At 43.1% G+C, this 21,591-nt stretch overlaps 3 protein-coding genes across 4 annotated transcripts in view; 2 read left to right on the forward strand and 1 right to left on the reverse strand.

Moving 5' to 3' along the window:
* LOC109482001 (phosphoenolpyruvate carboxykinase [GTP], mitochondrial-like) overlaps positions 1 to 13,520 on the forward strand; it is a 23,289-nt gene extending 9,769 nt beyond the window's left edge. For both annotated transcript variants that reach the window (XM_019784635.1, XM_019784636.1), the window contains exons 2-9: positions 5,563 to 5,695; positions 6,002 to 6,135; positions 6,534 to 6,718; positions 7,801 to 8,004; positions 10,037 to 10,224; positions 10,482 to 10,817; positions 11,131 to 11,410; positions 11,796 to 13,520. In XM_019784635.1, coding sequence (XP_019640194.1) covers positions 5,563 to 5,695; positions 6,002 to 6,135; positions 6,534 to 6,718; positions 7,801 to 8,004; positions 10,037 to 10,224; positions 10,482 to 10,817; positions 11,131 to 11,410; positions 11,796 to 12,253 — 1,918 coding nt within the window. In that variant the 3' untranslated portion in view covers positions 12,254 to 13,520. The remainder of the gene's footprint in view (positions 1 to 5,562; positions 5,696 to 6,001; positions 6,136 to 6,533; positions 6,719 to 7,800; positions 8,005 to 10,036; positions 10,225 to 10,481; positions 10,818 to 11,130; positions 11,411 to 11,795) is intronic.
* Positions 13,521 to 13,838: 318 nt separating this feature from the next.
* On the reverse strand, positions 13,839 to 16,762 carry LOC109482041 (proteasome assembly chaperone 2-like). Its single transcript, XM_019784694.1, has 6 exons — positions 16,610 to 16,762; positions 16,061 to 16,223; positions 15,483 to 15,669; positions 15,129 to 15,314; positions 14,586 to 14,706; positions 13,839 to 14,204 (listed from the first exon to the last, which is right to left on the reverse strand). The coding sequence occupies exons 1-6, from the start codon at positions 16,664 to 16,666 to the stop codon at positions 14,106 to 14,108; spliced, it is 813 nt and encodes a 270-aa protein (XP_019640253.1). The 5' UTR covers positions 16,667 to 16,762; the 3' UTR covers positions 13,839 to 14,105.
* A 217-nt stretch (positions 16,763 to 16,979) lies between these two features.
* On the forward strand, positions 16,980 to 21,565 carry LOC109481986 (serine/threonine-protein kinase/endoribonuclease IRE1-like). Its single transcript, XM_019784609.1, has 2 exons — positions 16,980 to 17,723; positions 18,515 to 21,565. Exons 1-2 carry the CDS (start codon positions 17,198 to 17,200, stop codon positions 20,890 to 20,892), a joined length of 2,904 nt encoding a protein of 967 aa, XP_019640168.1. The 5' UTR covers positions 16,980 to 17,197; the 3' UTR covers positions 20,893 to 21,565.
* Positions 21,566 to 21,591: the final 26 nt, after the last annotated feature.

A 21,591-nucleotide genomic window follows, 5' to 3' on the forward strand; every position in this document is an offset into this window, starting at 1 on the left:
GATCTTGGAAAGATCTTGAGACCTTTTCATTTTCATCTCAAGATTTTATGAAAGATCTTGAGATTGTCATAACAAATCTCAAGATTTCGTATAAAATATTGAGATCTTTGGAACAAATCTTGAGATTTTTCAATTTTCAACGAAGCGTGAAGATCCCCGCTGGGGGTCATTATGATCCGCTATGTAACAGAGAAGTTTGTGACAAAAGATTGGATATGTACCTCTAAGCTATGAACGGTTAGAGGCATTAGTCCAAAGTGCTCTGCTCATTCCAATAATAATCTGCTCGGTGTTATAAGTGATTACATATTATTGACAAGTATGATGTACAGGTATGAATGATGATAACTTTCATGAATATTCATGAAGCTTCAGAAATTTCTGCTGGAAGAATTTTTCCTGTACATGGGAAGAATTGTTCTGCTATTAAGACTGCAAAAAGTCTCTTTCTAGTAGAAAGCTTTTTGAACATGTTTGAGGAGGTGGATTTTGCTCCTGCTGTGCTACCTGGGCTGATACCTGGGCGGGGTGTAACATTTGTGTAACGGTTATGACTAAAAAAGATCAGATAGCATCATAAAAGACCCTTGTCTCAGCGAGAACACTTCATATTAGACCTGATTGGTTGTGGTGTTGGAAGCCAACTTTTGAGGACACTTCATGGTCACTTACAGTTTCTGTTTGGCAGGTATAGTCCAATCTGTCCTACTATGGATGGGCAACTCCCCTGGCCAAATCCCTTTGAAACATCATGGAGGTAGAAATTTTTTTTTTTTAAAACAATGAAGACCTTCATTGCACATTTCTGCCACACTTGGCTAAGTACAGGTCACAACAAAACAAGATGAATGGACATGGTTAACAGATAAACAATAACTCCATGGAAACATTTATAATTAAAAGGAAAATATTTGGAGTTTTAGTGCCATAATCCTGCCATGTATAAGCCTCAGCCGATGTACACTGAAAACATAAAAAGCAAGGATCCTCAATTTGCAACATGAACTTGCTTTCAGTGCAAGGAGTTGTACAAATACAATGCTTTAGGAAATTATTGTTACATTTTCTTTTGTAATTATTCTGTTCCAGTGCACCTTTGTTATGCGGGTCATACCTCAGGTCACCTATTGTTCCAGGCATGCAAATGACCACTGTCCAATTATCAAATTAGAGAGTCTGGTCGGGCTACCCTGACACGGGTGACATGGTCTTTGTAGCTTGCACTGGGTAGCTCAATAGCCCGAAAAAATATCCTATCAGAAAATCTCATGACATTGAATGACAGTGTCAGATGGCAGTGGGTTCACACTGTGAGAACCATGTCTTGGCCAAATCTTTCTATCCCACAACTAGTTTGTAGTATCATTATGATGATTAGATTAGATTTAGATTATTAACAAAAAATTAATGATGAGAATCTTTACAGGATTTGTAATAAGTCTAAACAAGGACATTATACACACTGTGTATAATGTCCTTGGTCTAAATTACAATTACATGTAATTGGAAGTGCTTGCCCAAGGCCTAGAGTCAATTCTATATTGCTATATTCCACATTACAAATTGTAACCATTTCGAAATAAAAAAACCACCATGTTTCTAGATAATTTCAAAAGTATAGTTAAAAAAGAAAATAGAAAATTTTCTAATTGTTACAATATTTGTGAAACATCTCAAATAGATATGAAAAGAGCTGTTCATTCAGTTTGAATATTTCCCAAAAATTTAGGAACAGAACGTAAAATGCTTGTACAGCGCAGGATGTACATGTATGATAGCAGACCAGGTAGCCTGGGTGTAAGAAACAGGGGCGAGCTGTAGTGCCTATAAACCCCCCACTGTTACATGGGTACCAGACTGCTGCCAGGCTAGCTCCTTGGCTCCTGGAGGGCCAACATTTGCCCAAGGAAATGTCACCATAGAGTGATAATAGACATCCCTCAATAAGCCTATGAATTACATTGTGAAGGCTTGTTATCCCCTAGACACAAAGAACACAGTTTCTTTAAAAATGGGTGACAAAAGGGGAGGGGAGATGATTATGATAAAATTAACAAGTTCTAACTTCCAAGCAACAACTTGAAGTTAGTCTCCAGTCAGATTCTGATCAATGTTAGACGTGTTTACAACTGGAGAAAGGGAAGCAAAAACATTCATTGAGTTGACATACAAAAAATCAGATGATCATTGATCAATTACTAAGGTGACCTTGAGAGAATATTGATGTAATGTTGCAATTTTATAGAACAGGATTCTTCTTCAAGTGAATGAGTCTGAGAAACAAGTAATGGCATTATATTTAGTCTCTATGGCCGGCCAACTCCTCTGGCCAATGATGTTCCCCTTAGCCGATTGCTACTATTTATTCAGCCTGCAAAGGAGTCTGGTGGAGACTACATTATATTGGTGTGGCCTAACAGTTGTATATATTTATTATACAGTCATTCCTGCAAAAATTCCTGCGAGATTTCTAGGAAGGATTCTATCTGCAGGAATCTACAATGTCTTAGTAGGTTTTTCCAGAAATTTCCTGCAGGAAGAAAATTTTCAAAATGAATTTCCATGCATGTTATCATTCATACCTGTCCAATTATCAAATTAGAGAGTCTGGTCGGGCTACCCTGACATGGGTGACATGGTCTTTGTAGCTTGCACTGGGTAGCTCAATAGCCCGAAAAAATATCCTATCAGAAAATCTCATGACATTGAATGACAGTGTCAGATGGCAGTGGGTTCACACGGTGAGAACCATGTCTTGGCCAAATCTTTCTATCCCACAACTAGTTTTTTAGTATTTATGATTAGATTAGATTAGATTTAGATTATTGACAAGAAATTAATGATGAGAATCCTAGTTTTATTTTTTAAGATAGTCGGACATCTTTTCAGGCTCCTACTGGGTGACCCAGTACAAGCTGCCCAGATAGGGGTTACTCTCCAAGTAGAGGTTTGGGTTTTGGGGGTATTTTTAGCGTGTTTTATACCCCCAAAACCCAAACCTCTGCTTGGAGAGTAGATAGGGGTACTGTAATTCGACGTGTAACTCAACAATAGTCCAACTTGATAATTGGACAGTGGCATTTGCATGTCAAGAACAATAGCTAGACTTAGTTTCATCCCGCATAACAATTGTTCCTTGATCAGAATAATTACCTGAGAACTGTTGAACCATGGTTGAACAGAAATGGACTGAGGATTTTATAACTACATTGCTTTGAAAGCAGGTTTAAGTTGCAATACATGTATTAAGGCTTCTTGCTTAATATACTAGGCTGATATACTAGAATTTTGTCCGGCAAAACTGTCTGTAACATAATTTCCCCAATGTTTCAACTGAACTGAACTGAACTTCAATGACAGTCAGGATGCTCATGAGAAAAAATTGTTTCATTTTCTACCCCTAGCTGGTACAGAACGTGTTTGTAAGCTCTTCTTTCTTTTTTGTGGCCTAGTTGAAAGATCATGCGAAGCTGAGTGAAATTGAGTGAGTGAGTGAGGTTGAAAGCGGCAAATATGTACAAGACTGTTAACAGATGGGTGTGGATTATGCTCTCCTTTCTTATTTTCTGCTCTGAGAATGAAGTTTTACACATCACTTGGTTTAGACCGCGGGCTGAGATGTAGTCCGTGAGGTCTGAATCCTTACTCCACCAGGCTGAAATTGGCACAGACAGTCTGCAAACATCAATCAATTCACACCTTCCATGCCATTGTTTTGGGATTTTTGCACCTCTTTGACCAGAAATTCCAGACCGCGGGCTGAAGTTAGGCTGACGGTCTGAATGGTTTTTGAGTAAATCAGCCCGCGGTCTGGGGATCTAGACCTGTAGTCTAAGTGCCTTTAGACCGAAGGTCCTGTAATTAAAACTTGCGGGCTAGTTGTTAGGCCTGACGGGCTGTTAGAAAAGACCACTGGTCTGCTTGTATTTATTATTAATGATATCTTAAGTTATGGACACTGCAGAACAATAATTTTCATATCACTGTGCTCATTACACCAAGAGCTACACACTGATGTGAAACTTGAATGTTGAAAATCAATTTTTACTTGAGTTTCCAAATGCGTTGTGACTTTCCAAAATTGATGCGACCAGTGTTATAAGGTTTACATCTCAGTACAGGTTGTCTAGGCCCATAATTATATGAGCAGATGATTGATGCATTACAATATAGTAAATGGGAATTTTCATACCTTTGATAGATACTAGTATTTCTCTAGTGGTTGCAGTAGTCTGGTGTACATTTTGTAAGTGCAGTCAAAAATTATGTGCACCCCTCAAATTTCATTTGCACGAAGTGGTGAATTTAAGGGTAATTCGAGCCCTGATGTGAGTGCATGCACTACATTTTTGTGGTAAATGAAGGTAAATGGTGGATGATTGGATATTTTATGGGCAGAACGGTCTGACAGGCCATGCGTCAATCAGTGTAACATTATCTGAGAGTAAAAGGAACAAATTTGATCAAAGGGAAGATTGGCAATCACTTAAGTGTGCAGTTGCCCTGTACGTTTGGCCTAAAGCGCTATGCAAATGGTAAGCCCATAGAAATTGGGGCATCCATTTGGCTAAACAATGCAAACACTGAAACAGGTAACGGTTGGCTTATTCCCATTGTAAGACTAAAAGATTTGCTCTAGTTTTCAAGTTTATCTCTATTTTTCTTTCCCATTTTGCCATTGATTTTTCCTTTTTGTCTGACAGTAAATTCTATACACTTAACCTTGACTACTAAAATATCATGTCAGTTCACCCAGAATTTGAGAAACCGTGTCAAGGATTTCTGGAATAGAGCCAGTGTCCTGTAAGTGTGTTAGTAGGACACATTGTAGATAGACAGGATAGATAGTAGTACTGAAAGGGCATTTCCTTTCACAGTGTAACATAAGTTGAAGACATTGGATGTTATCTAAAACATGCAGCCATGTGGTGTCTTTAATGATAACAAATATAATTGATCAACTGACTAGTTCGCACTTTTAGCCAACTTCTCTTAATGTGATCTAGCATGGATACAGTATCATAATAATAGATCCACCGTTTACGATCTCTTGCACAGATCATCATATATCAAATATGGAAGTCAAAATGTCTGTACATGTACATAATTTTTATATGTACTTCATCAAAAGGGAGACTTCCATTTTCTTAGAATGCATGTGTATGTTTGCTGATAAGTTCAGATGCACAGAAAAATATGTGGATTACCTTTCAAGACTACATCTTATTCATTGTTATTTATGTAACATGTGGCATAGTCCAGTGGCAAGCGACCATGCCACTGGACCAAGCAGTTGGGAGTTCGAATCCTGGCTGTTGTCGCTCCCCCAACATGTATGTTGCTGGAATGAGTCGCAGTCCCTCGAACGGGACATTAAGCTGTGGTCCACTGTTCATCGTGCTTCAATGTTAAGAAGAGCTGGGGAATTTCCCCGGTACAATGAACCTGTAAAGATACATAGCGTCTGTTACAACCAGTGAGAGATTAGCTCTTCAGTAAGCTAAACCTGGTATGAGATCGCTTTTTATTGACTTGTTTTTGTACTTCTGTGTCTCCCTGCAGTCGGTGTACCCTGGTTATAAAGCAGGCCCACAGAAGTGTACACAGAATGCCTCCCGTCCCCGCCCAGACCCAGCCCAGCTTCCGTACGCTCCATGGAGACCTGGACAAGCTGCAGCCTCGCATCAGAACTTGGGTAGGTCACTGGTTTTATTAATTTAATAATAATCAAGTTTATTGCAAGTTCCTCCTCAAAGGCTAATTGGAAAGACTAGTATTAGTAGTAACATAGATAAAAGAACAGTGAAACAGGGTACAAAATACCTAATCTACAAAATAAAAGGTAACTGTCTTGGAATTATGTCTGAAGGTTGTAAACCATGGAAGGCTTGATGCCCCTCTTTTTCCAAAATTTGTGGGTTTTGGGTAGTTAAATTATATGTATGTAAGTATGTAATGTTAGAAATATTTCCTTTTTGCTAAAGGAACAATGTGTTTTCAGGTTGAGCAGCAGGCCAGAATTTGTCAGCCAGACAACATCCACATCTGTGATGGTACCACAGAGGAGAACAACATCATCCTAAACCTACTGGAATCACAGAAGATGGTCAAGAAACTACCCAAATATGAGAACTGGTAAGTGTGCTGTTCTATAAAGCTGTTCTGAATGTGTGAAAAACAAAATTGTATGGTTTTTAGTGGCAAATGTGCAGATCTTGTCACCATATCCGTTGGCAACACCATATCCGTTTGTGTCCTCATCAGTGTTTGGCACAGTATTAACGATTAGCTGAAAGATCCAGTGGGCGCTACTCCACCATACAGGGAGGGAAGTCGTGTGAAGTGCCTTTCCCGAGGGCACATCATCGGGCATGTCAGGGGATCGAACCCAGAACCTCTTGGTTCCAAGCTGAACGCTCTGACCATTATGCCACGTGATGTTCCAAATGGCAGATATTTGTCACATTTTTATCTCTTTCATGTTCTCTTGCGAAAATTTGGACTAATTTGCTGTTCGTTTGTCTTCGTTCTAGCTGGTTGGCCAATACGGACCCCAGAGACGTTGCCCGCGTAGAAAGCAAGACGGTGATCTGCACGGAGAGCGAAAGAGACACCATCCCCCAGCCGGCGGAGGGTGTGAAGGGGCAGCTGGGACACTGGATCTCACCTAAAGACATGGAGATCGCCTTCGAGGAGAGGTTTCCTGGCTGCATGAGAGGTCAGTAAGCAGAATCAACCACACTCCACTGCCAATCAAGAAGTGGATGTGTCAAAATATGACAACTTATTGGTGTTTAAAAGCTGGAAACACAGCTGTCAGCAATGCTTGTTTACATTCTGGTGGTTTGTGGTGGCACCACAAACAGAGTGGGCAGTTTTAATGCCAACCATATGATAAATATGATAATGGAAGATTTGACAAAAACAGTAGTTAAATTGATGATAGGGAAATTACAAGTCTTTGAGTAGTGACTGACAATCTGGAAATTTCCACTGATGACATCTCATCCTAACACTCATTGAAAGAGCCATCTCAGCCTTACACTCATTGAAAAAAACCTCTTCACTTTAGTTGTTTAACTCAATTTCCTGTCGTGCAGTGCCCCAGCTGGTCCCCTTAGTCCGTGCGTCACTACGTCCTCTCCTCCCATCCTCCACAGTAACGAATAACAGCACTTGATTAAGGAATCGGGTTCTACATTAGTACGACCTTGGGTAAGGTTGAGGGTACGTGCCCGCCCACTCAAATCACCAGCCGGCCTGATCCAGTTTGATATCCGTAGTATCATATCAAGTCAATTACTGCAGGAAATTTAGTGGTGGGCAGGGATAGCGCTTGATTGGATGTGGCGTCACGTAACGGAATCTTCCCGCTTGTATGCGTCATCGCTACGTAACCAGACCTAATACCAATGTCTGTCTGATATGCTGCTTATAGTTAAGGCTAATACGGGAGATAATATTTCAACATCATTTGATAGAGCTATATCCTCTTTCCTATCCTGAGACATTAGCTCATGCCATTTGGCAGCATTATTCTCCATGGTAATGTAAGCTGTTAATCCACAATTTGACCCTTGGGTGCTACATGGTATATATCTCCAGAGTACTTTGTAATAATTCTATGCTAAAGACAAGAAAACAAAGTACTCTAGAGATATACAACAAGGGTCAATTGTGTGTTTTTAACTGTATGTACATATGAGCTTCGGAAGACTAGCCCAACAGGGCTAAAAGGTTTTGATAATGAAATGAAATGAAAGAAAACTAAACCTTGGTTGTCCTGTCTCTGTTGCACAGGTCGCACGATGTATGTCATCCCCTACAGCATGGGACCCGTGGGCTCGCCACTCGCAAAGTACGGCATCGAGCTGACGGACTCCCCCTACGTGGTGGCCAGCATGCGCATCATGACCAGGATGGGCGCCAATGTGTTGGACGCCATTGGCGAAGACGAGTTTGTGAAATGCCTCCACTCCGTCGGAGCACCAGTTTCTGATTCAGGTACTTGTTGACGCTCTCAGTTGATGCAAGTTTGTTCAGTAATTCCAACGCCCTACTGGAGTTGGTCAGATTTCCATGTGCTCGGGTTATATTGCACTTTGAAAGTTGTTTTACTCTGTGTTGAACAGTTCCAGTACTGGTAGCAGCGAAGCTTGAAAATACTGTCTCTGTTCTAGGAAAATTGAGACTACTTATTTCAGGTTGCTGTTGTTGTGGAAATTGATTTTTATGTCATGATTTAGTGATTTACTGATTTGAACTGATTTCAACGTGGTCTTTCAGGTTATGGTGTTTCTGTCTGTGTCTGTACACATTATGTAACAAAGCTGGTGATTGGTCGTTTGAAAGGTTTCCTGGTTCGGCAAAAGGATCTTAGACTTTTCTTCCTGAGTAGCCTTGTCTTTCAAAAGTGCACCAAATGCCATTCAGGATAGATTTTTCAGAACAAATCCTGACGTCTTATGACACACAAGCTTGGTTTTATGGATGACATTCTCAAAATTCTCCTAACCATTTGGAGAGGTCTTTTTGGGACAGGTTACCTCAAATGTTACACGCTTTCCATGTCATCCACAAAATCTAGGTTGTTAAAGACAACATGATACCAATAACATGGAGAAAAGTCAAACCTGACAGGTAATATTCTATGAACAAAGAAGACTGGACCAAAAATATATTCTTCTGAATCTGATACAGAAATCAAGAACTGGAAGGATGATTTGCAAGATTTGATGTTTTCTAAGATCAGAAGAGTGTCCAAACATCTTTGTTCAGTGAATAATACTATTTTCAGGAACTGTTGTATTGTAGTGTTATTGGTGTTGTATGGTCTTCAATGCTAACATCCATATGTACATAGTCTAACATGGTGGAACCTGGCCAGGGGGTGAGTGCCATCAGGAGTTTCATCCAACAAAAATCCGTCACTGAAGGCCTAACTTGCTCAGCATGCATGTGCAGTACGTAGTGCATGTTTTCCTCTTCCACAGCATGGCTAACCTCTTCTTAACTGCTGGTCTTCCCTTCATTCCAACACATGCATTGCCTTTCCTTCTTAAGTGTTTTGCTTCAGCAGTCCAGAAACATTTCTTTGAACAGATAAAAGCCAGTCTTTCTTTTGTTTTGGACACATCTTTTTTCTGGACATTTTTTTTATAAACACTAAGAAAAGGCCACTAGAGGTGATAATAAATGTGCTCATTGGACCAATGTTTATTGTCATCTCTGCTGTTTTCGAAGAAAATTACACTTTATGATCTTACCACTTACCTGCACGTGGGCTCCGCTCTACTTCCTTCATGAAGAAAACAATGACTTGCATGTGCAGCTAGTAGTTAACTCTTCAGTCTATAAAGCAAAGCCTAGGCTGTGAAAAGTGTATCAGTGATGACAAATGTTGGATGAAACTCCTGTTTTCTGGTGGAGGGGTACATGTAAGTATCACAGGCACTGCTGTGGAGCGTCTTGCGGACCGGAGAGCTGAAAATCACACTGCCCCGATCGGCCAGGTTCCCCACACCACTAGGGTAGATGAAACCGGTTTAGGTTATCGTCTAATGGTCCTTCTCGGATTTCTCCCTTCCGCAGCCCCCACCATCTCAGGTTGAACAGGCTCTTCGGCAAAAAGATCCGCAGATCGAGAGGGTCGTCGCGTTGGTGTACCACAGCGTGTCGGCGTGATCCCAGCCCAACTCTCAACAGGTGGCTACCACATCCGACGTCTCGACTGATCCAACCAAAACACATTCCACTCCTTCTTTTTCTTTCCTTTCTGCCCTTATGATTCCATTTGTTTCAGTCCTAAGACTTATGCCATTTGCCCAGAGCTAGCAGTGACTGTTTGTAAGTAAGCGTTTGCAGCACAGGTGCGCCCTGGTGGGAAACGAACCCAGGTCCTCTCGCAGCACCGAGAGGCAGCGGTCAAACCCACTTCAGCCACTTAAAGCTGCTGAGGTGTATACACAGGGGGCTGGCCCACGCTTTGTAAATACTGTTAGAGTGGAAATTGCATTGCTATGGTTCTGCCCTCCAGAGAACGCTGACAAAAAGTGGCCCTGCAACCCCAAAAAGGTGATGATCGCCCACATCCCTGACAAGAAAGAGATCATCTCGTACGGCAGCGGCTATGGAGGCAACTCCCTGCTGGGTAAGAAGTGCTTTGCCCTGAGAATAGCCTCCAGAATCGGACGGGACGAAGGCTGGCTGGCTGAGCACATGCTGGTGAGTACACATTTTTTCATGAAAAAGTTTGTCCTTTGACAGATTTTCTAATCATTTAATGCACTTTCTCATTTTCTAGCAGTTTTATGGATGAAGCATGTTAAAGTTATTTGTGAATGAACAAGTCATTTTACTATTTGTGACTGGATAAATACAGCACTAGCCTTGTGGGCATTTTTGCATTACAACCCTTGCTTTGGTGCAAGTAGTCTGCAGACCTGCATGCGTAGATTTCTGACGTGCCTTGTCTGTTCCAGATCCTGGGCATCACCAACCCCCAGGGTGAGAAGAAGTACATTGCCGCAGCCTTCCCCAGCGCCTGCGGCAAGACTAACCTCGCCATGATGCAGCCCACCCTGCCCGGCTGGAAGGTGGAGTGCGTCGGCGACGACATCGCCTGGATGCGCTTCGACGACGAGGGCAGACTGCGTGCCATCAACCCCGAGAACGGCTTCTTCGGAGTCGCGCCCGGGACGTCGTACGACACGAACCCCAACGCCATGAGGACCATCACCAGTAATACCGTGTTCACCAACGTGGCGGAAACCAGCGACGGCGGGGTTTGGTGGGAAGGCATGGAGAAACCTGAGCCGGTGAGAAAACTGTACTCCAAAAATAGAGGGACACTTTTTACACAAAACAAGTGTCTTTCTTCAGTGACTTACTTGTGCCAACCTGATGAAACAATTCACGGGATGTGTACTTGATAAAAGTCAATTTTCTATTTATTGTTTTAAAATAGTACATTGAAACAACCATATCCCATAGCATACTGACCAAACATTATCAAGTTTCATTATAGTGTTCAGCTTCAATTGGTTGAAACCTTGTGTGGAAGGGCAAGCCTTTGATTGAAGACTACACCAAAGCAGATTCATGATGTAAACTTCATGATTGTGCCCACAGGGAGTTGAGATCACCACTTGGCTTGGGAAGAAGTACGACCCTGCCGACAAGAGCATGAAGGCCGCCCACCCCAACTCTCGGTTCTGTGCGCCCGCCGGGCAGTGTCCCATCATGGACCCGGCCTGGGAGAGCCCAGAGGGTGTTCCCATCGAGGCCATCATGTTCGGCGGCAGAAGACCCAAGGGTGTCCCCCTGGTGTACGAGGCTTTCAACTGGACCCACGGCGTGTTCATCGGCGCTGCCATGAGATCAGAGGCAACTGCTGCTGCTGAGCACAAAGGTGAGAGCACACAACTTGATGTTACAGACAATTCAAACTCTATTACTACTGGAAAATGGGGTTTCGTTTTGGTGTTTTGCATGACATCCATCACTCTTCTTCAATGACTTTGAAAATTTATACTGTAGTAGAGTTCGAATTGTCTGTAAGTATTGTTTCTCTGGACTTCTAACCTTCGATGAATCAAACAATATGAATATGATGATCTGTTGAGATTTGTATCATGCGTAATCCAGTGGTTAGCAACCCTGCCTCTAGAACTTTGGATTAAGTGGTTGGTAGTTCAAATCTCAACTGTTGTCTCTGTATTTTAAGTTGCGAGTTACCCCGACTTGGATATAAATGTGTGTAGAATCGTCTTAACTATAAAGTATTTCCTTTCCAGGCAAAGTCATCATGCACGATCCCTTCGCCATGAGACCGTTCTTCGGCTACAACTTCGGCCAGTACCTGTCCCACTGGCTGAGCATGCAGAGCCACCCCAACGCACAGCTGCCCAAGATTTTCCACGTCAACTGGTTCCGCAAGGCGGAGGCGGGCGGCTTCCTGTGGCCCGGCTTCGGGGAGAACGCCCGCGTGCTGGACTGGATCTGCCGCAGGGTCGACAACGAGGACTGCGCCAATGAGTCTCCGATTGGCTACCTGCCCGCGGACGGGTCGTTGAATACGGAAGGGTTGAAGGAGGCGGTTGACATGCAGGAGCTGTTCTCCCTGCCCAGAGACTTCTGGTCCCAGGAAGTAAAGGCCATCGAAAAGTACTTCCAGGATCAAGTCAACGACGATCTGCCCAACGAGATCAGGAACGAGCTACACAAGCTGGGGGAGCGTGTGCAGGAGTTGTAAGGGGTTTGGGAAGGGCTTGGGTGTCAAATTTTATGAAAGAGACTGGAATTTTTTCGCCCGGAGAAGAAGCATGTTTTATGAGGAGAGGGGATTTATTTTCAAAGTGATTGTGCTTTGGGTGTTTTGTCTTTTTGGCATCACGATACAAACAAATGGAAGAGAAAGTACAGTAGGTCACAAAGTAGGCACCGTTGGAGGTTCTGGCCTCTGATTGACGATGAGACTAAGTTTCCCACTCCTATGTGTGACCAGCAGATTCAGCAGTAATTAAACTGAAATTATCGCTTTCTTCTGCATTCGTCTGTGCATTGGAGTTCAACTTACGGATTCTCAATATACAGCTGGCATGAACTATCTTGTTACTGGCACAACCAGAAGCTAATTATTACTTCACGTATATTACCTCATGGCCTGGATGTATCGACAAAGTTGCACTCCTAGTCTTAAATAATTATTTCAACATTTTTTTTGCACACACTATTATATAGTTGTGTTGTCTTGTAGCAACGGATCATTACAAAGCATTCCTCAAAATGTACAGACAATTTTTTTCAGCCGCATTGATTGTGGCAGCTTTTTCTTTTTTTAAAAATGTTTGTGTTGTCCAGTCAGATCTTGTGGAATACCGGTCCTTATGCAGCACTGAAGCTGTGGTAAGAATATAAGGAGAAACTTTGATATGAAAACGTGCATTTTGAATGCCTTTTTTGAGCCTTGGAATGCCTTTATTGGGCCTTCAATAAGCATGGTTTGGTGTTTTATATTCTTACCTCAGTGAGTCAGTACTTTTTACCTGACTTAGATGTAACCTATTTATGTAGTATCTAGAAAATGTCTATATTTGTGATTTCAAACTGTGTAAACGAAAAAGAGGATGGACTGCTTCCTGGGTGTTCTGGGGTCGGGGCGGAGCGTCGTAGCAACAAAACTTTAATGGCAATGACTTGAATGAAGCTGCTACGTGTGACGTACTACGTTTTTAAAATTAGATATAACTTTGACCGTTATTTAAATGTTGCTGTCTGCTAATGTGTATTGTGTACATATATAAATATCTGTATGTCTAGGGAAGTACACTGATGGCCATACTGGCCTTTTTTTCTGATCCTAAATGTTCATCCTGGGTGTTTTCTGTCCCAGTTTGTGATCATAATTTATCATTTGTACAGATGTGTAGGGACTTTTAGCCAATAGCATACCTCATGCATGTCTTTTTTTTTCTTCTTTTTACTTCACCTATTAAATGTCACTTTCCACTGTGATCTTATCCAGTGTCAGTTGTCTTCAATGTCTGCAAGACTATTTTAAGTAATTAATTGCTCAAATGAAGGTAGTGATTCCGATGTATGAGTGAAAGGTTATGAAAAAAAGGATGTTTTTGTTTACTGTACTTTGAAGTAAAGAAGCTTCTGATGTCTGTTCCCCAGATATATAGTATGCCATACAAATGAATTCTGGCCCTAAAATATATTCTAGTGAAGGGGTAAATTGGCCCCAAACTGGAGAGAAATCTATAAATGAAAATACGTTTGAAAGAAAGCAATGAAAATGAACAGTATTACTAGCATGACTAGTATACACATTTATTGCAAGATTTAAATAAATGCCTCTCCAGATTCAGACATTTGATAAGTTGTGGAAAGCAGGCTGTCCTATAAAACCCAGGAGAATTAATGATGCATTTCAGATTACGGCCTTAAAAGGGCAATTATTAATCAATTATGTTGCTGGGGAAATTAGTAATGGATCTGCTGGTATGTGTAACAGAAATTGGACAACAGGCAAAACCAGACAGTTGCAGGAGTGGGGTACTGGTTATAACTCTCATGGTTGTAGGAATGGACCAGCTGCATCAGTACAGATCAGGGGGATGGGTGCTGCCAAACAGGAGAGTCCAGGAGCTTGGAATCTTCCACTCAGCCTGGGGGGTGCCTCCTTTACCTCCAGACTTCTGTGGAACACAAGAAAATACTGCGGTCAATTGTGCATGCAAAGATGATGAGCTATATCTACTTGAAGTCATTTGGAACAACTGCAACTGTATCCATGCTCAAACTTTCAAAGTAGTGGCAGCTTATACTAAAATCGACTTAGTGGTAACACACAACACTATTTGTGGCTCACAAAGAATTTCCACTAAACTATTTACCATTTGAACAGTGTCATTCTCTTCTGAAGGGAAGCCAACAAATACATGCCAACAAATGTGTGAAATGTGTGCATTTACAAAACCATCTTTGTGTATGTGTAGTCTGGATCTAAAGTTCTAAGAAGAGTGCCCTCTGGCAGTGCACTCCAGAATTGCAACCATACAATGTGAAGTAAATCTCACCCTGCCAGGCACTAACTGCAGCCATTGGTTGAGGTAATTTGCTAAAGAGAAGGCATCAGGAATGTTGTCTCCTTCTGCACAGAATGTCAGCAACACTGCCAGGGGGAAGTCTGCCTCACAGCTGTGGGAGAACAGATTACAAATCAGCTATCATACAAATCTGCTGTTTGATAATGTTTGAGATACATTGTACATGTTCATTACTTTCTACATGTATAAGATTAAAATCCTATAACTTAATCTATTGGGTGAATGGGTGGTTGGTTAGGTCAACTTAGATGAATGGATAGATTACTCTCTAAGCAGAGGATTTGCTTCAGCTTATTTTTCGTGTGTTTTTAGGCATCTTTTTTGTACTGGTATTGTTTTCACACCAGCATCGGATGGCAAATGGTAACTGCATGGCAAATGGATACTGCCTGGATGGATGGATGGATGGTTAAGTGGATGAATGGCTGAGTACATGAATAGATGGGTGAAAAGATAAATACATAGATGGGGAGGTAGATGGATGGATAGATGAGTAAATGAATGGATCATTACCATTCCTGGTAAAACTTCCTAGCAATGCCCCCTCCAGGGATGAAGACTCCTGTCTGCTCCTCCCCCTCCCTGTGCTCCACCCCAGGGTACAGCCTCCTCCTCTCCAGCTGGGTCCACTTCAACTCCCCAACAGCCTCCCCGACAGACTTCTCCAACTCTGGGCTCAGCAGGTATCTCAGCTGGGTCCTGGAAAAACAAAACAGCAGAAAACTAGAAAGATGACATTTGCAAAGCCAATTATGTTTAGTTACATATATAGCAAAAAGATCCTCAAGATGAATTTGCAACATGAGTTAATAATTGTCACATGTCATATATTTTTTTCTTTAGATCCAGGCAGTCCTCTCAACCCACCCAGTCATTTGTGTGTCTATCCTCTCGTACGCATGACTGCTGGTCAGTAGTACCACCCTGCTGAAGCCACACTGTTTAGCCCACTCCAGTAGCCTCCTCCTGAACTCGGACTGCTTGCCTCTCACCAGGGGTGCTCTCTGCTGGACTGCAACAATGTTCTTTTCCCCTGACCTGTAGACTTCTGTGCCTGAAGAGTGAAGACAGGGAGAGAAAGCTTACACTACATGTTTTGTTTGTTCTCTAGGCTCCAAGCATGGTACGTAAGAACACGTACACAAGACTGTATGGTTTGATCCACTCACAGTCACACCGGAAAGGACCCCGTATTCTTTTCATTATGGCAGGTTCTTAAGTGTGTTCAAGGTGTGGCTCTCCTCAACCTCCATTTAACATCTTATCCGTGGGACTTCCCTAACCGAAGCTAGGTTCTCATTTTCATCTGAGTGAAGTGAGGAAAGTCGTGTGAAGTGCCTTTCCCAAGGGTACAATAGTGGTGACATGGCAGGACTCAAACCCAGAACCTCTTGGTTCTGAGCCAAACATTCTGCTGTTATGCCACACAAATATTTACTTCTCACCAGTTGCCAGCTGTGAAGCGTCGTCCTGTGAGGTAGAGAAGGGGTTGTTCCCGACCATGGGCAGGAGACAGTCTGTGTGCAGGTAGCCGATCCTCTCCATGTCCAGGGTGTGGATAATCAGGTCCACAGTCAGCTGACCCACGTTCCCTACACACACTGCAGGCTGCAAAGGTAAGTAGTATCACAGCTCAGAATTATCACAACACATTTACATCAAGTCACCTGAACATTCTGTTTCACTGGACACTGAAAAAAATTGGACACTAAACAAGGCTATTTCCCGCAAATAAAATTATGACTAAGTGGTCCTTATGCATGCAGGGGTAGCCAAAAGTACAGTTCTGACTATGGACTCAGAACAACTTGACATCCTCAAAGTGATTGAGCGACGGCTTTTATTACCTTAACAGAACCTGGTCCAAGCACATGTTTACAACCAACATGCACCATCATCCTGCAAATGCCCCCCTCCCCACCTTCAGCCACTTTTCGCTCAAAACAAAACATAATTCTCCCTAATCCTTTTGGCTAACACGTGGAATCCCTTACCAAGAGTAGTGTGTATCCTTTCGGAATGTTTGGTTCCTTCTCACACGATACAAACATTGTGAAAATCGCTGAAAACACAGATGATCACAGCTCAGAAAACTTACAATCTGACGTCAACTTTAACCTCTGACCTACATACTCTTGGTCCCAGGATAAATAGTAAGATCGCATACGTCTCATCTTCTGAGCTACCTGCTTTATCACAGAGAATTGTATTTTACCCTTCTTCGGCGCAAATCCGGAACATAAGATCACATAAATACATTTCTCGTATTACGTTTGCTGCTGTTTTTGTATATTTTCCATCACTGATCCGACGAATACATTTTCATTGATAGAACTTAAGATCATCACGCACTTTATTTCCTTAACGTATGGGGTCTTCCAACTAATTGGTGAACTCCACGTCAGCCTTAGGGAAGGGGAAGTTGTTATGGTCTGACGTGTTAAACTTCGAGTTGCCGCCTTCCTCACCCATTCGCCTTTTCACTGGAGTTTCTTAGGGCCTTTTACTAGTCAGCAATGGTCTATGACACCGTTGGAAAGATCAAAGATTGACTAACGTGACGAGAAAGCGTTTAGACGTGGATGTCGTCCCACCGGAAACGACACAACAACAACGACATCATGTTTGTGTGGCTCCAGTTTTTCTTGTCGTTTCTAGTTCTGGTGTCGCCGGTGTTTTCTGAGCGAGCCACGCCGACTACCCTGTCTGTGCCGGAGTCTCTTCTCTTCGTGTCCACCCTAGATGGTACTCTGTACGCCATCAGCCACAGGACTGGGGCCGTACGGTGGCTTTTGAAGGAAGACCCCGTCATACAAGTCCCCACAGACATCACCACAGGTCCAACCTTCCTCCCTGACCCTAAGGATGGTTCTCTCTACGTCTTCGGCGGCGCCGGGACCACAGAAGGACTCGCAAAACTCCCGTTTACGATCCCAGAACTGGTGAACGCCTCTCCCTGTAAGAGTTCGGACGGGATTTTATACACGGGGAGGAAGACCGATACGTGGTACGCCATAGACCCGGTGACAGGCATCAAACAACAGAAGTTAACCATGGAAGGAACTGACCGCGTCTGTCCCAGTTCGGACGCCTCCACACTATTTCTTGGTACGGCCTAGATACTTCATAAAGATTCTATACGACATTGCAGACGGATTTCTTAAGAGTATAGGTTTTTCAAGACGTATGTTACAATTTTAGGTTGGTTGTCAAGGCAATATTCAAAAGATATGATTTGCATTAGCATACACCTGTTGTACACCTTATCAGTAAAGGTGTCACAACTGAAAAATGTGATTTTTGGACTCAGAATTAAGTCCTGTAACCGTTTCTGTAGCCATTTTTTTTGTACATGTGTTTTTTCTAAGCAACAAAAGACAAGAGGGGCGTTTCTTACTTGGGACATGTGATAAACTTTTCAGGATGATGCAATCTTGTCATCTTGAATTGTGCAATCATTCTTGGCTGTTGCCTTAGGCTGAAGGAACACAGATTGTCAGATAAAAGATGGGATTGTCAAATGTGTTCAGGGATATCGTAAATTTCCTTGAAGATTTGCATTAAAAAAAAAAAATTGGGCCAAATGAAACAAGAATTTTGTATGATAGAGTTGTACCCAAAATTGAAAATAGTATTCATTCATGATCATATATCCCAGTACCTTGCTTTGGATGATAGTATATATTGATTTTTAATTGGATTATGACGTTTCGTGGACATTATTCTATTTTCCAACATATAGTCAGGACTGTTGTGTGAAGGTGCCGAGTACTAGTAGCCTACTACATTGTACTAGTAACTTATATTTTCCTGAACGGAATACTACATTGCTGTATTTGATCATCGATGTAGATTTTTGTTATGTTAAACATTACATTTTCCTGATTCTATGTCCGCAGGTCGAACGGAGTACAACATCGCCATGTTTGACAGTAAGACACGAGAGCTGCGGTGGAACGTGACGTACATGGACTACTCCGCGCACGTGGCGAAGGACAGCAGCGACTACCCGCTGCGCCACTACTGCTCCAGCTCGGACGGCCTCATGATCACGGTCGACTCCGTGTCTGGGAAAGTATTATGGGATGCAAACTTCACCTCCCCCGTGATCGCCATGTATGCCTGGGACAAGGACGAGATGAAGAAAGTGCCGTTCACGAACATCGCCATGGAAACCCTGGAACAGATTGTTGGACAGGTGAGGGTGCCCGCGTGGGGCGAGCTCATCATGGGGAAATCCCAAGAGACCAAGCTTCTTCCTACGCTGTTTGTCGGGGAGTACGCCCACGGTTTGTACGCGATCCCTTCTCTTGTAGACGAGGATGTCACGGTCTCCCCACGGAATGAAGTACCCCTACTAGACGGGCCGACTCCTCCGCCAAGCCTGCCCCCGACCACGTCCATCCCCAGTACCGGGATGCACAGCGAGTCCGCCCGCGCTACCACCAAGAGGAGGGGTTCGGTGGTACTCGGTCATCACGAGTCCCCACTCGTGGTGAACTCTCGCTTGCAACCCAGTCGACATATCCCCCACAACACCGTAGACCCCAGCCTACCCATACGCGAGGATGGCAACAGGAAAAACAGAAGCAACCCAGATGTGTTGATAGAGTATGACGAATCTGGCATTCCGGACTGGCTTATACTTGTTAATGGGATTGTCATAGGGGCTATTGTTTTGGTTGTAATAATGGCTCTGGTGAGGCAGTATAGGGGTGAGCCGCAGTCCTCACGCATGTCTCGCTTGAGTGAAGCATCGACAGCCAGTTTCGGTGAAGGATATCCGAATGAGGAGAGCCTAGAGGGTTATCATCAAGTTGGAAAGGTCATGTTCAAGCCAGAAGACATCCTTGGCTATGGCTGTGAAGGTACCATCGTCTACAAGGGTCGATTCGACAAGCGAGATGTAGCGGTCAAGCGAATACTCCCGGAATGCTTCAGTTTCGCAGACAGAGAGGTCAACCTGCTGCGGGAGTCGGACGAACATCCGCACGTCATCCGATACTTCTGCACGGAGTCCGACAAACAGTTCAAGTACATCGCTCTGGAGCTGTGCGCCGCGACCCTGCAGCAGTACGTGCAGAATAAAGACTTTGAACGGCACGGTCTGGAGCCCGTAGAGCTGCTGTATCAGGCCGTGTCTGGTATAGCTCACCTCCACTCCCTAGGTATCGTGCACAGGGACGTTAAGCCTCACAATGTCTTGATATCCCAGCCTAATGCACACGGCCAGGTCAAAGCCATGATCTCAGACTTTGGATTATGTAAGAAACTAGCTCAGGGAAGACATTCTTTCTCGCGCCGATCAGGTGCAGCAGGAACAGAAGGGTGGATCGCACCAGAGATGTTGGACGATGAGAAAAGGACCACCTGTTCCGTTGACATCTTCTCAGCTGGCTGTGTAGTGTACTACGTGTTGACCATGGGGAAACACCCGTTTGGTGACTCCCTGCGTCGACAAGCCAACATCTTGACAGGGGAATATAGCCTCGATGACCTGTGCATGAAAGAAGCGGTGAAAGAAGTTTCTCTGTCTCCCATGTGGACAAGGAAAGTGCAGAAGCCGGCAGTGCTTCCCAAAATAGATGAAAGCCAACTTCTTGCAGCAAGAGAGTTGATCAAGATGATGATCAGGCAAGATCCCACGATGCGTCCAACGGCGAATTCCGTCCTGAAGAGCCCGTTCTTCTGGAGCAAGGAGAAGCAGTTGCAGTTCTTCCAAGACGTGAGCGACAGAATTGAGAAGGAACCGCTAGACGGACCACTCGTAACGGAGCTGGAATTCGGTGGCAGGACTGTGGTGAAGGGAGACTGGCGGTCGCGTATCGGCGTGGAGCTTCAGACGGATCTCAGAAAGTTTCGCTCGTACAAGGGTAGTTCGGTACGGTGTCTCCTACGAGCCATGCGCAACAAGAAACACCACTACTTGGATCTGCCGCCGGATGTTAGGCGCGCTTTGGGCAGCGTTCCTGACGAGTTTGTGTCGTATTTCACCCGTCGCTTCCCGATGCTTCTCTGGCACGTATACAAAGCCATGCTGATTTGCAAGAACGAGAGAGTCTTCCAGGGGTACTACGAAAAGAACGACGAGTCCATGGGACCCACGAAACTGCAGCAGACAAATAAGAAAGATTCAAAAGAGGGCGTAGAAGAAGTGAAGTCTGAAAACGAACAACAGCAGAAGGAAACAGTGAAGAATTCTGAAGCAGTCGACAAAAAATTAGACAAAGGAAATAATCTCCAAATACACCAGAGAAATGGTAATGCATCATCTTAATTGCTGTACCTATGAATTGAAGAAGGACCAAAATTATCTCATTAGAAGTTACTGTAGTTAAATAATTCAAGGAAGAAAGTTCTTAATTTGTATATAAAACTATTTACACAGAGAATGTACTTGGAAAAATGATTGATGTGTATTTTTGCTCTGGAAGAAGCTCACAACTATTTTAACACAGATGTATAAATACTACTTGTGACTTATACATGTATTAACTAATATTTTGCTTGTCATTTATATGAATACTATGATAATCATGTACAGTAAATATTGGAAAAATCTGTATATAGCATTGAGTACTGGTATGTATATGTATTTGGAGGTATGCTGCTCTGGTAAACAAGAAAATTGTTTGGAATGGAATTGTAATTTTTAAACTATGAATTATTGTACTCAAGCTGAACAAGGAGGGTGTTAATTAATGGAGTTGGGGTTGCATGTTTACCTATGTAAAAGATTCACTTGTGACTTGGTTATTTTTCCTGATCTTGTTCTTGACAGGGGTGCCTGGAATTAATGTGAAAATATCTCAAAGCTTGGTATGCTGGTTCAGTTCAGTAGGTGTGTGTCTGAGAACTATGTCCTATCTTTACTGTGTGACAGAAGGCACTTTTATGCTTTCCCAATTTACCATAGTGTCATGTGTTCCATGTGAGATTGGTTCATAATTTGCCATGTACATGTATTGGAAAATGG

The sequence above is a fragment of the Branchiostoma belcheri genome, unplaced genomic scaffold, assembly GCF_001625305.1.
Source record: "Branchiostoma belcheri isolate BF01 breed outbred unplaced genomic scaffold, Haploidv18h27 scaffold59, whole genome shotgun sequence".
Classification (NCBI taxonomy): domain Eukaryota; kingdom Metazoa; phylum Chordata; class Leptocardii; order Amphioxiformes; family Branchiostomatidae; genus Branchiostoma; species Branchiostoma belcheri.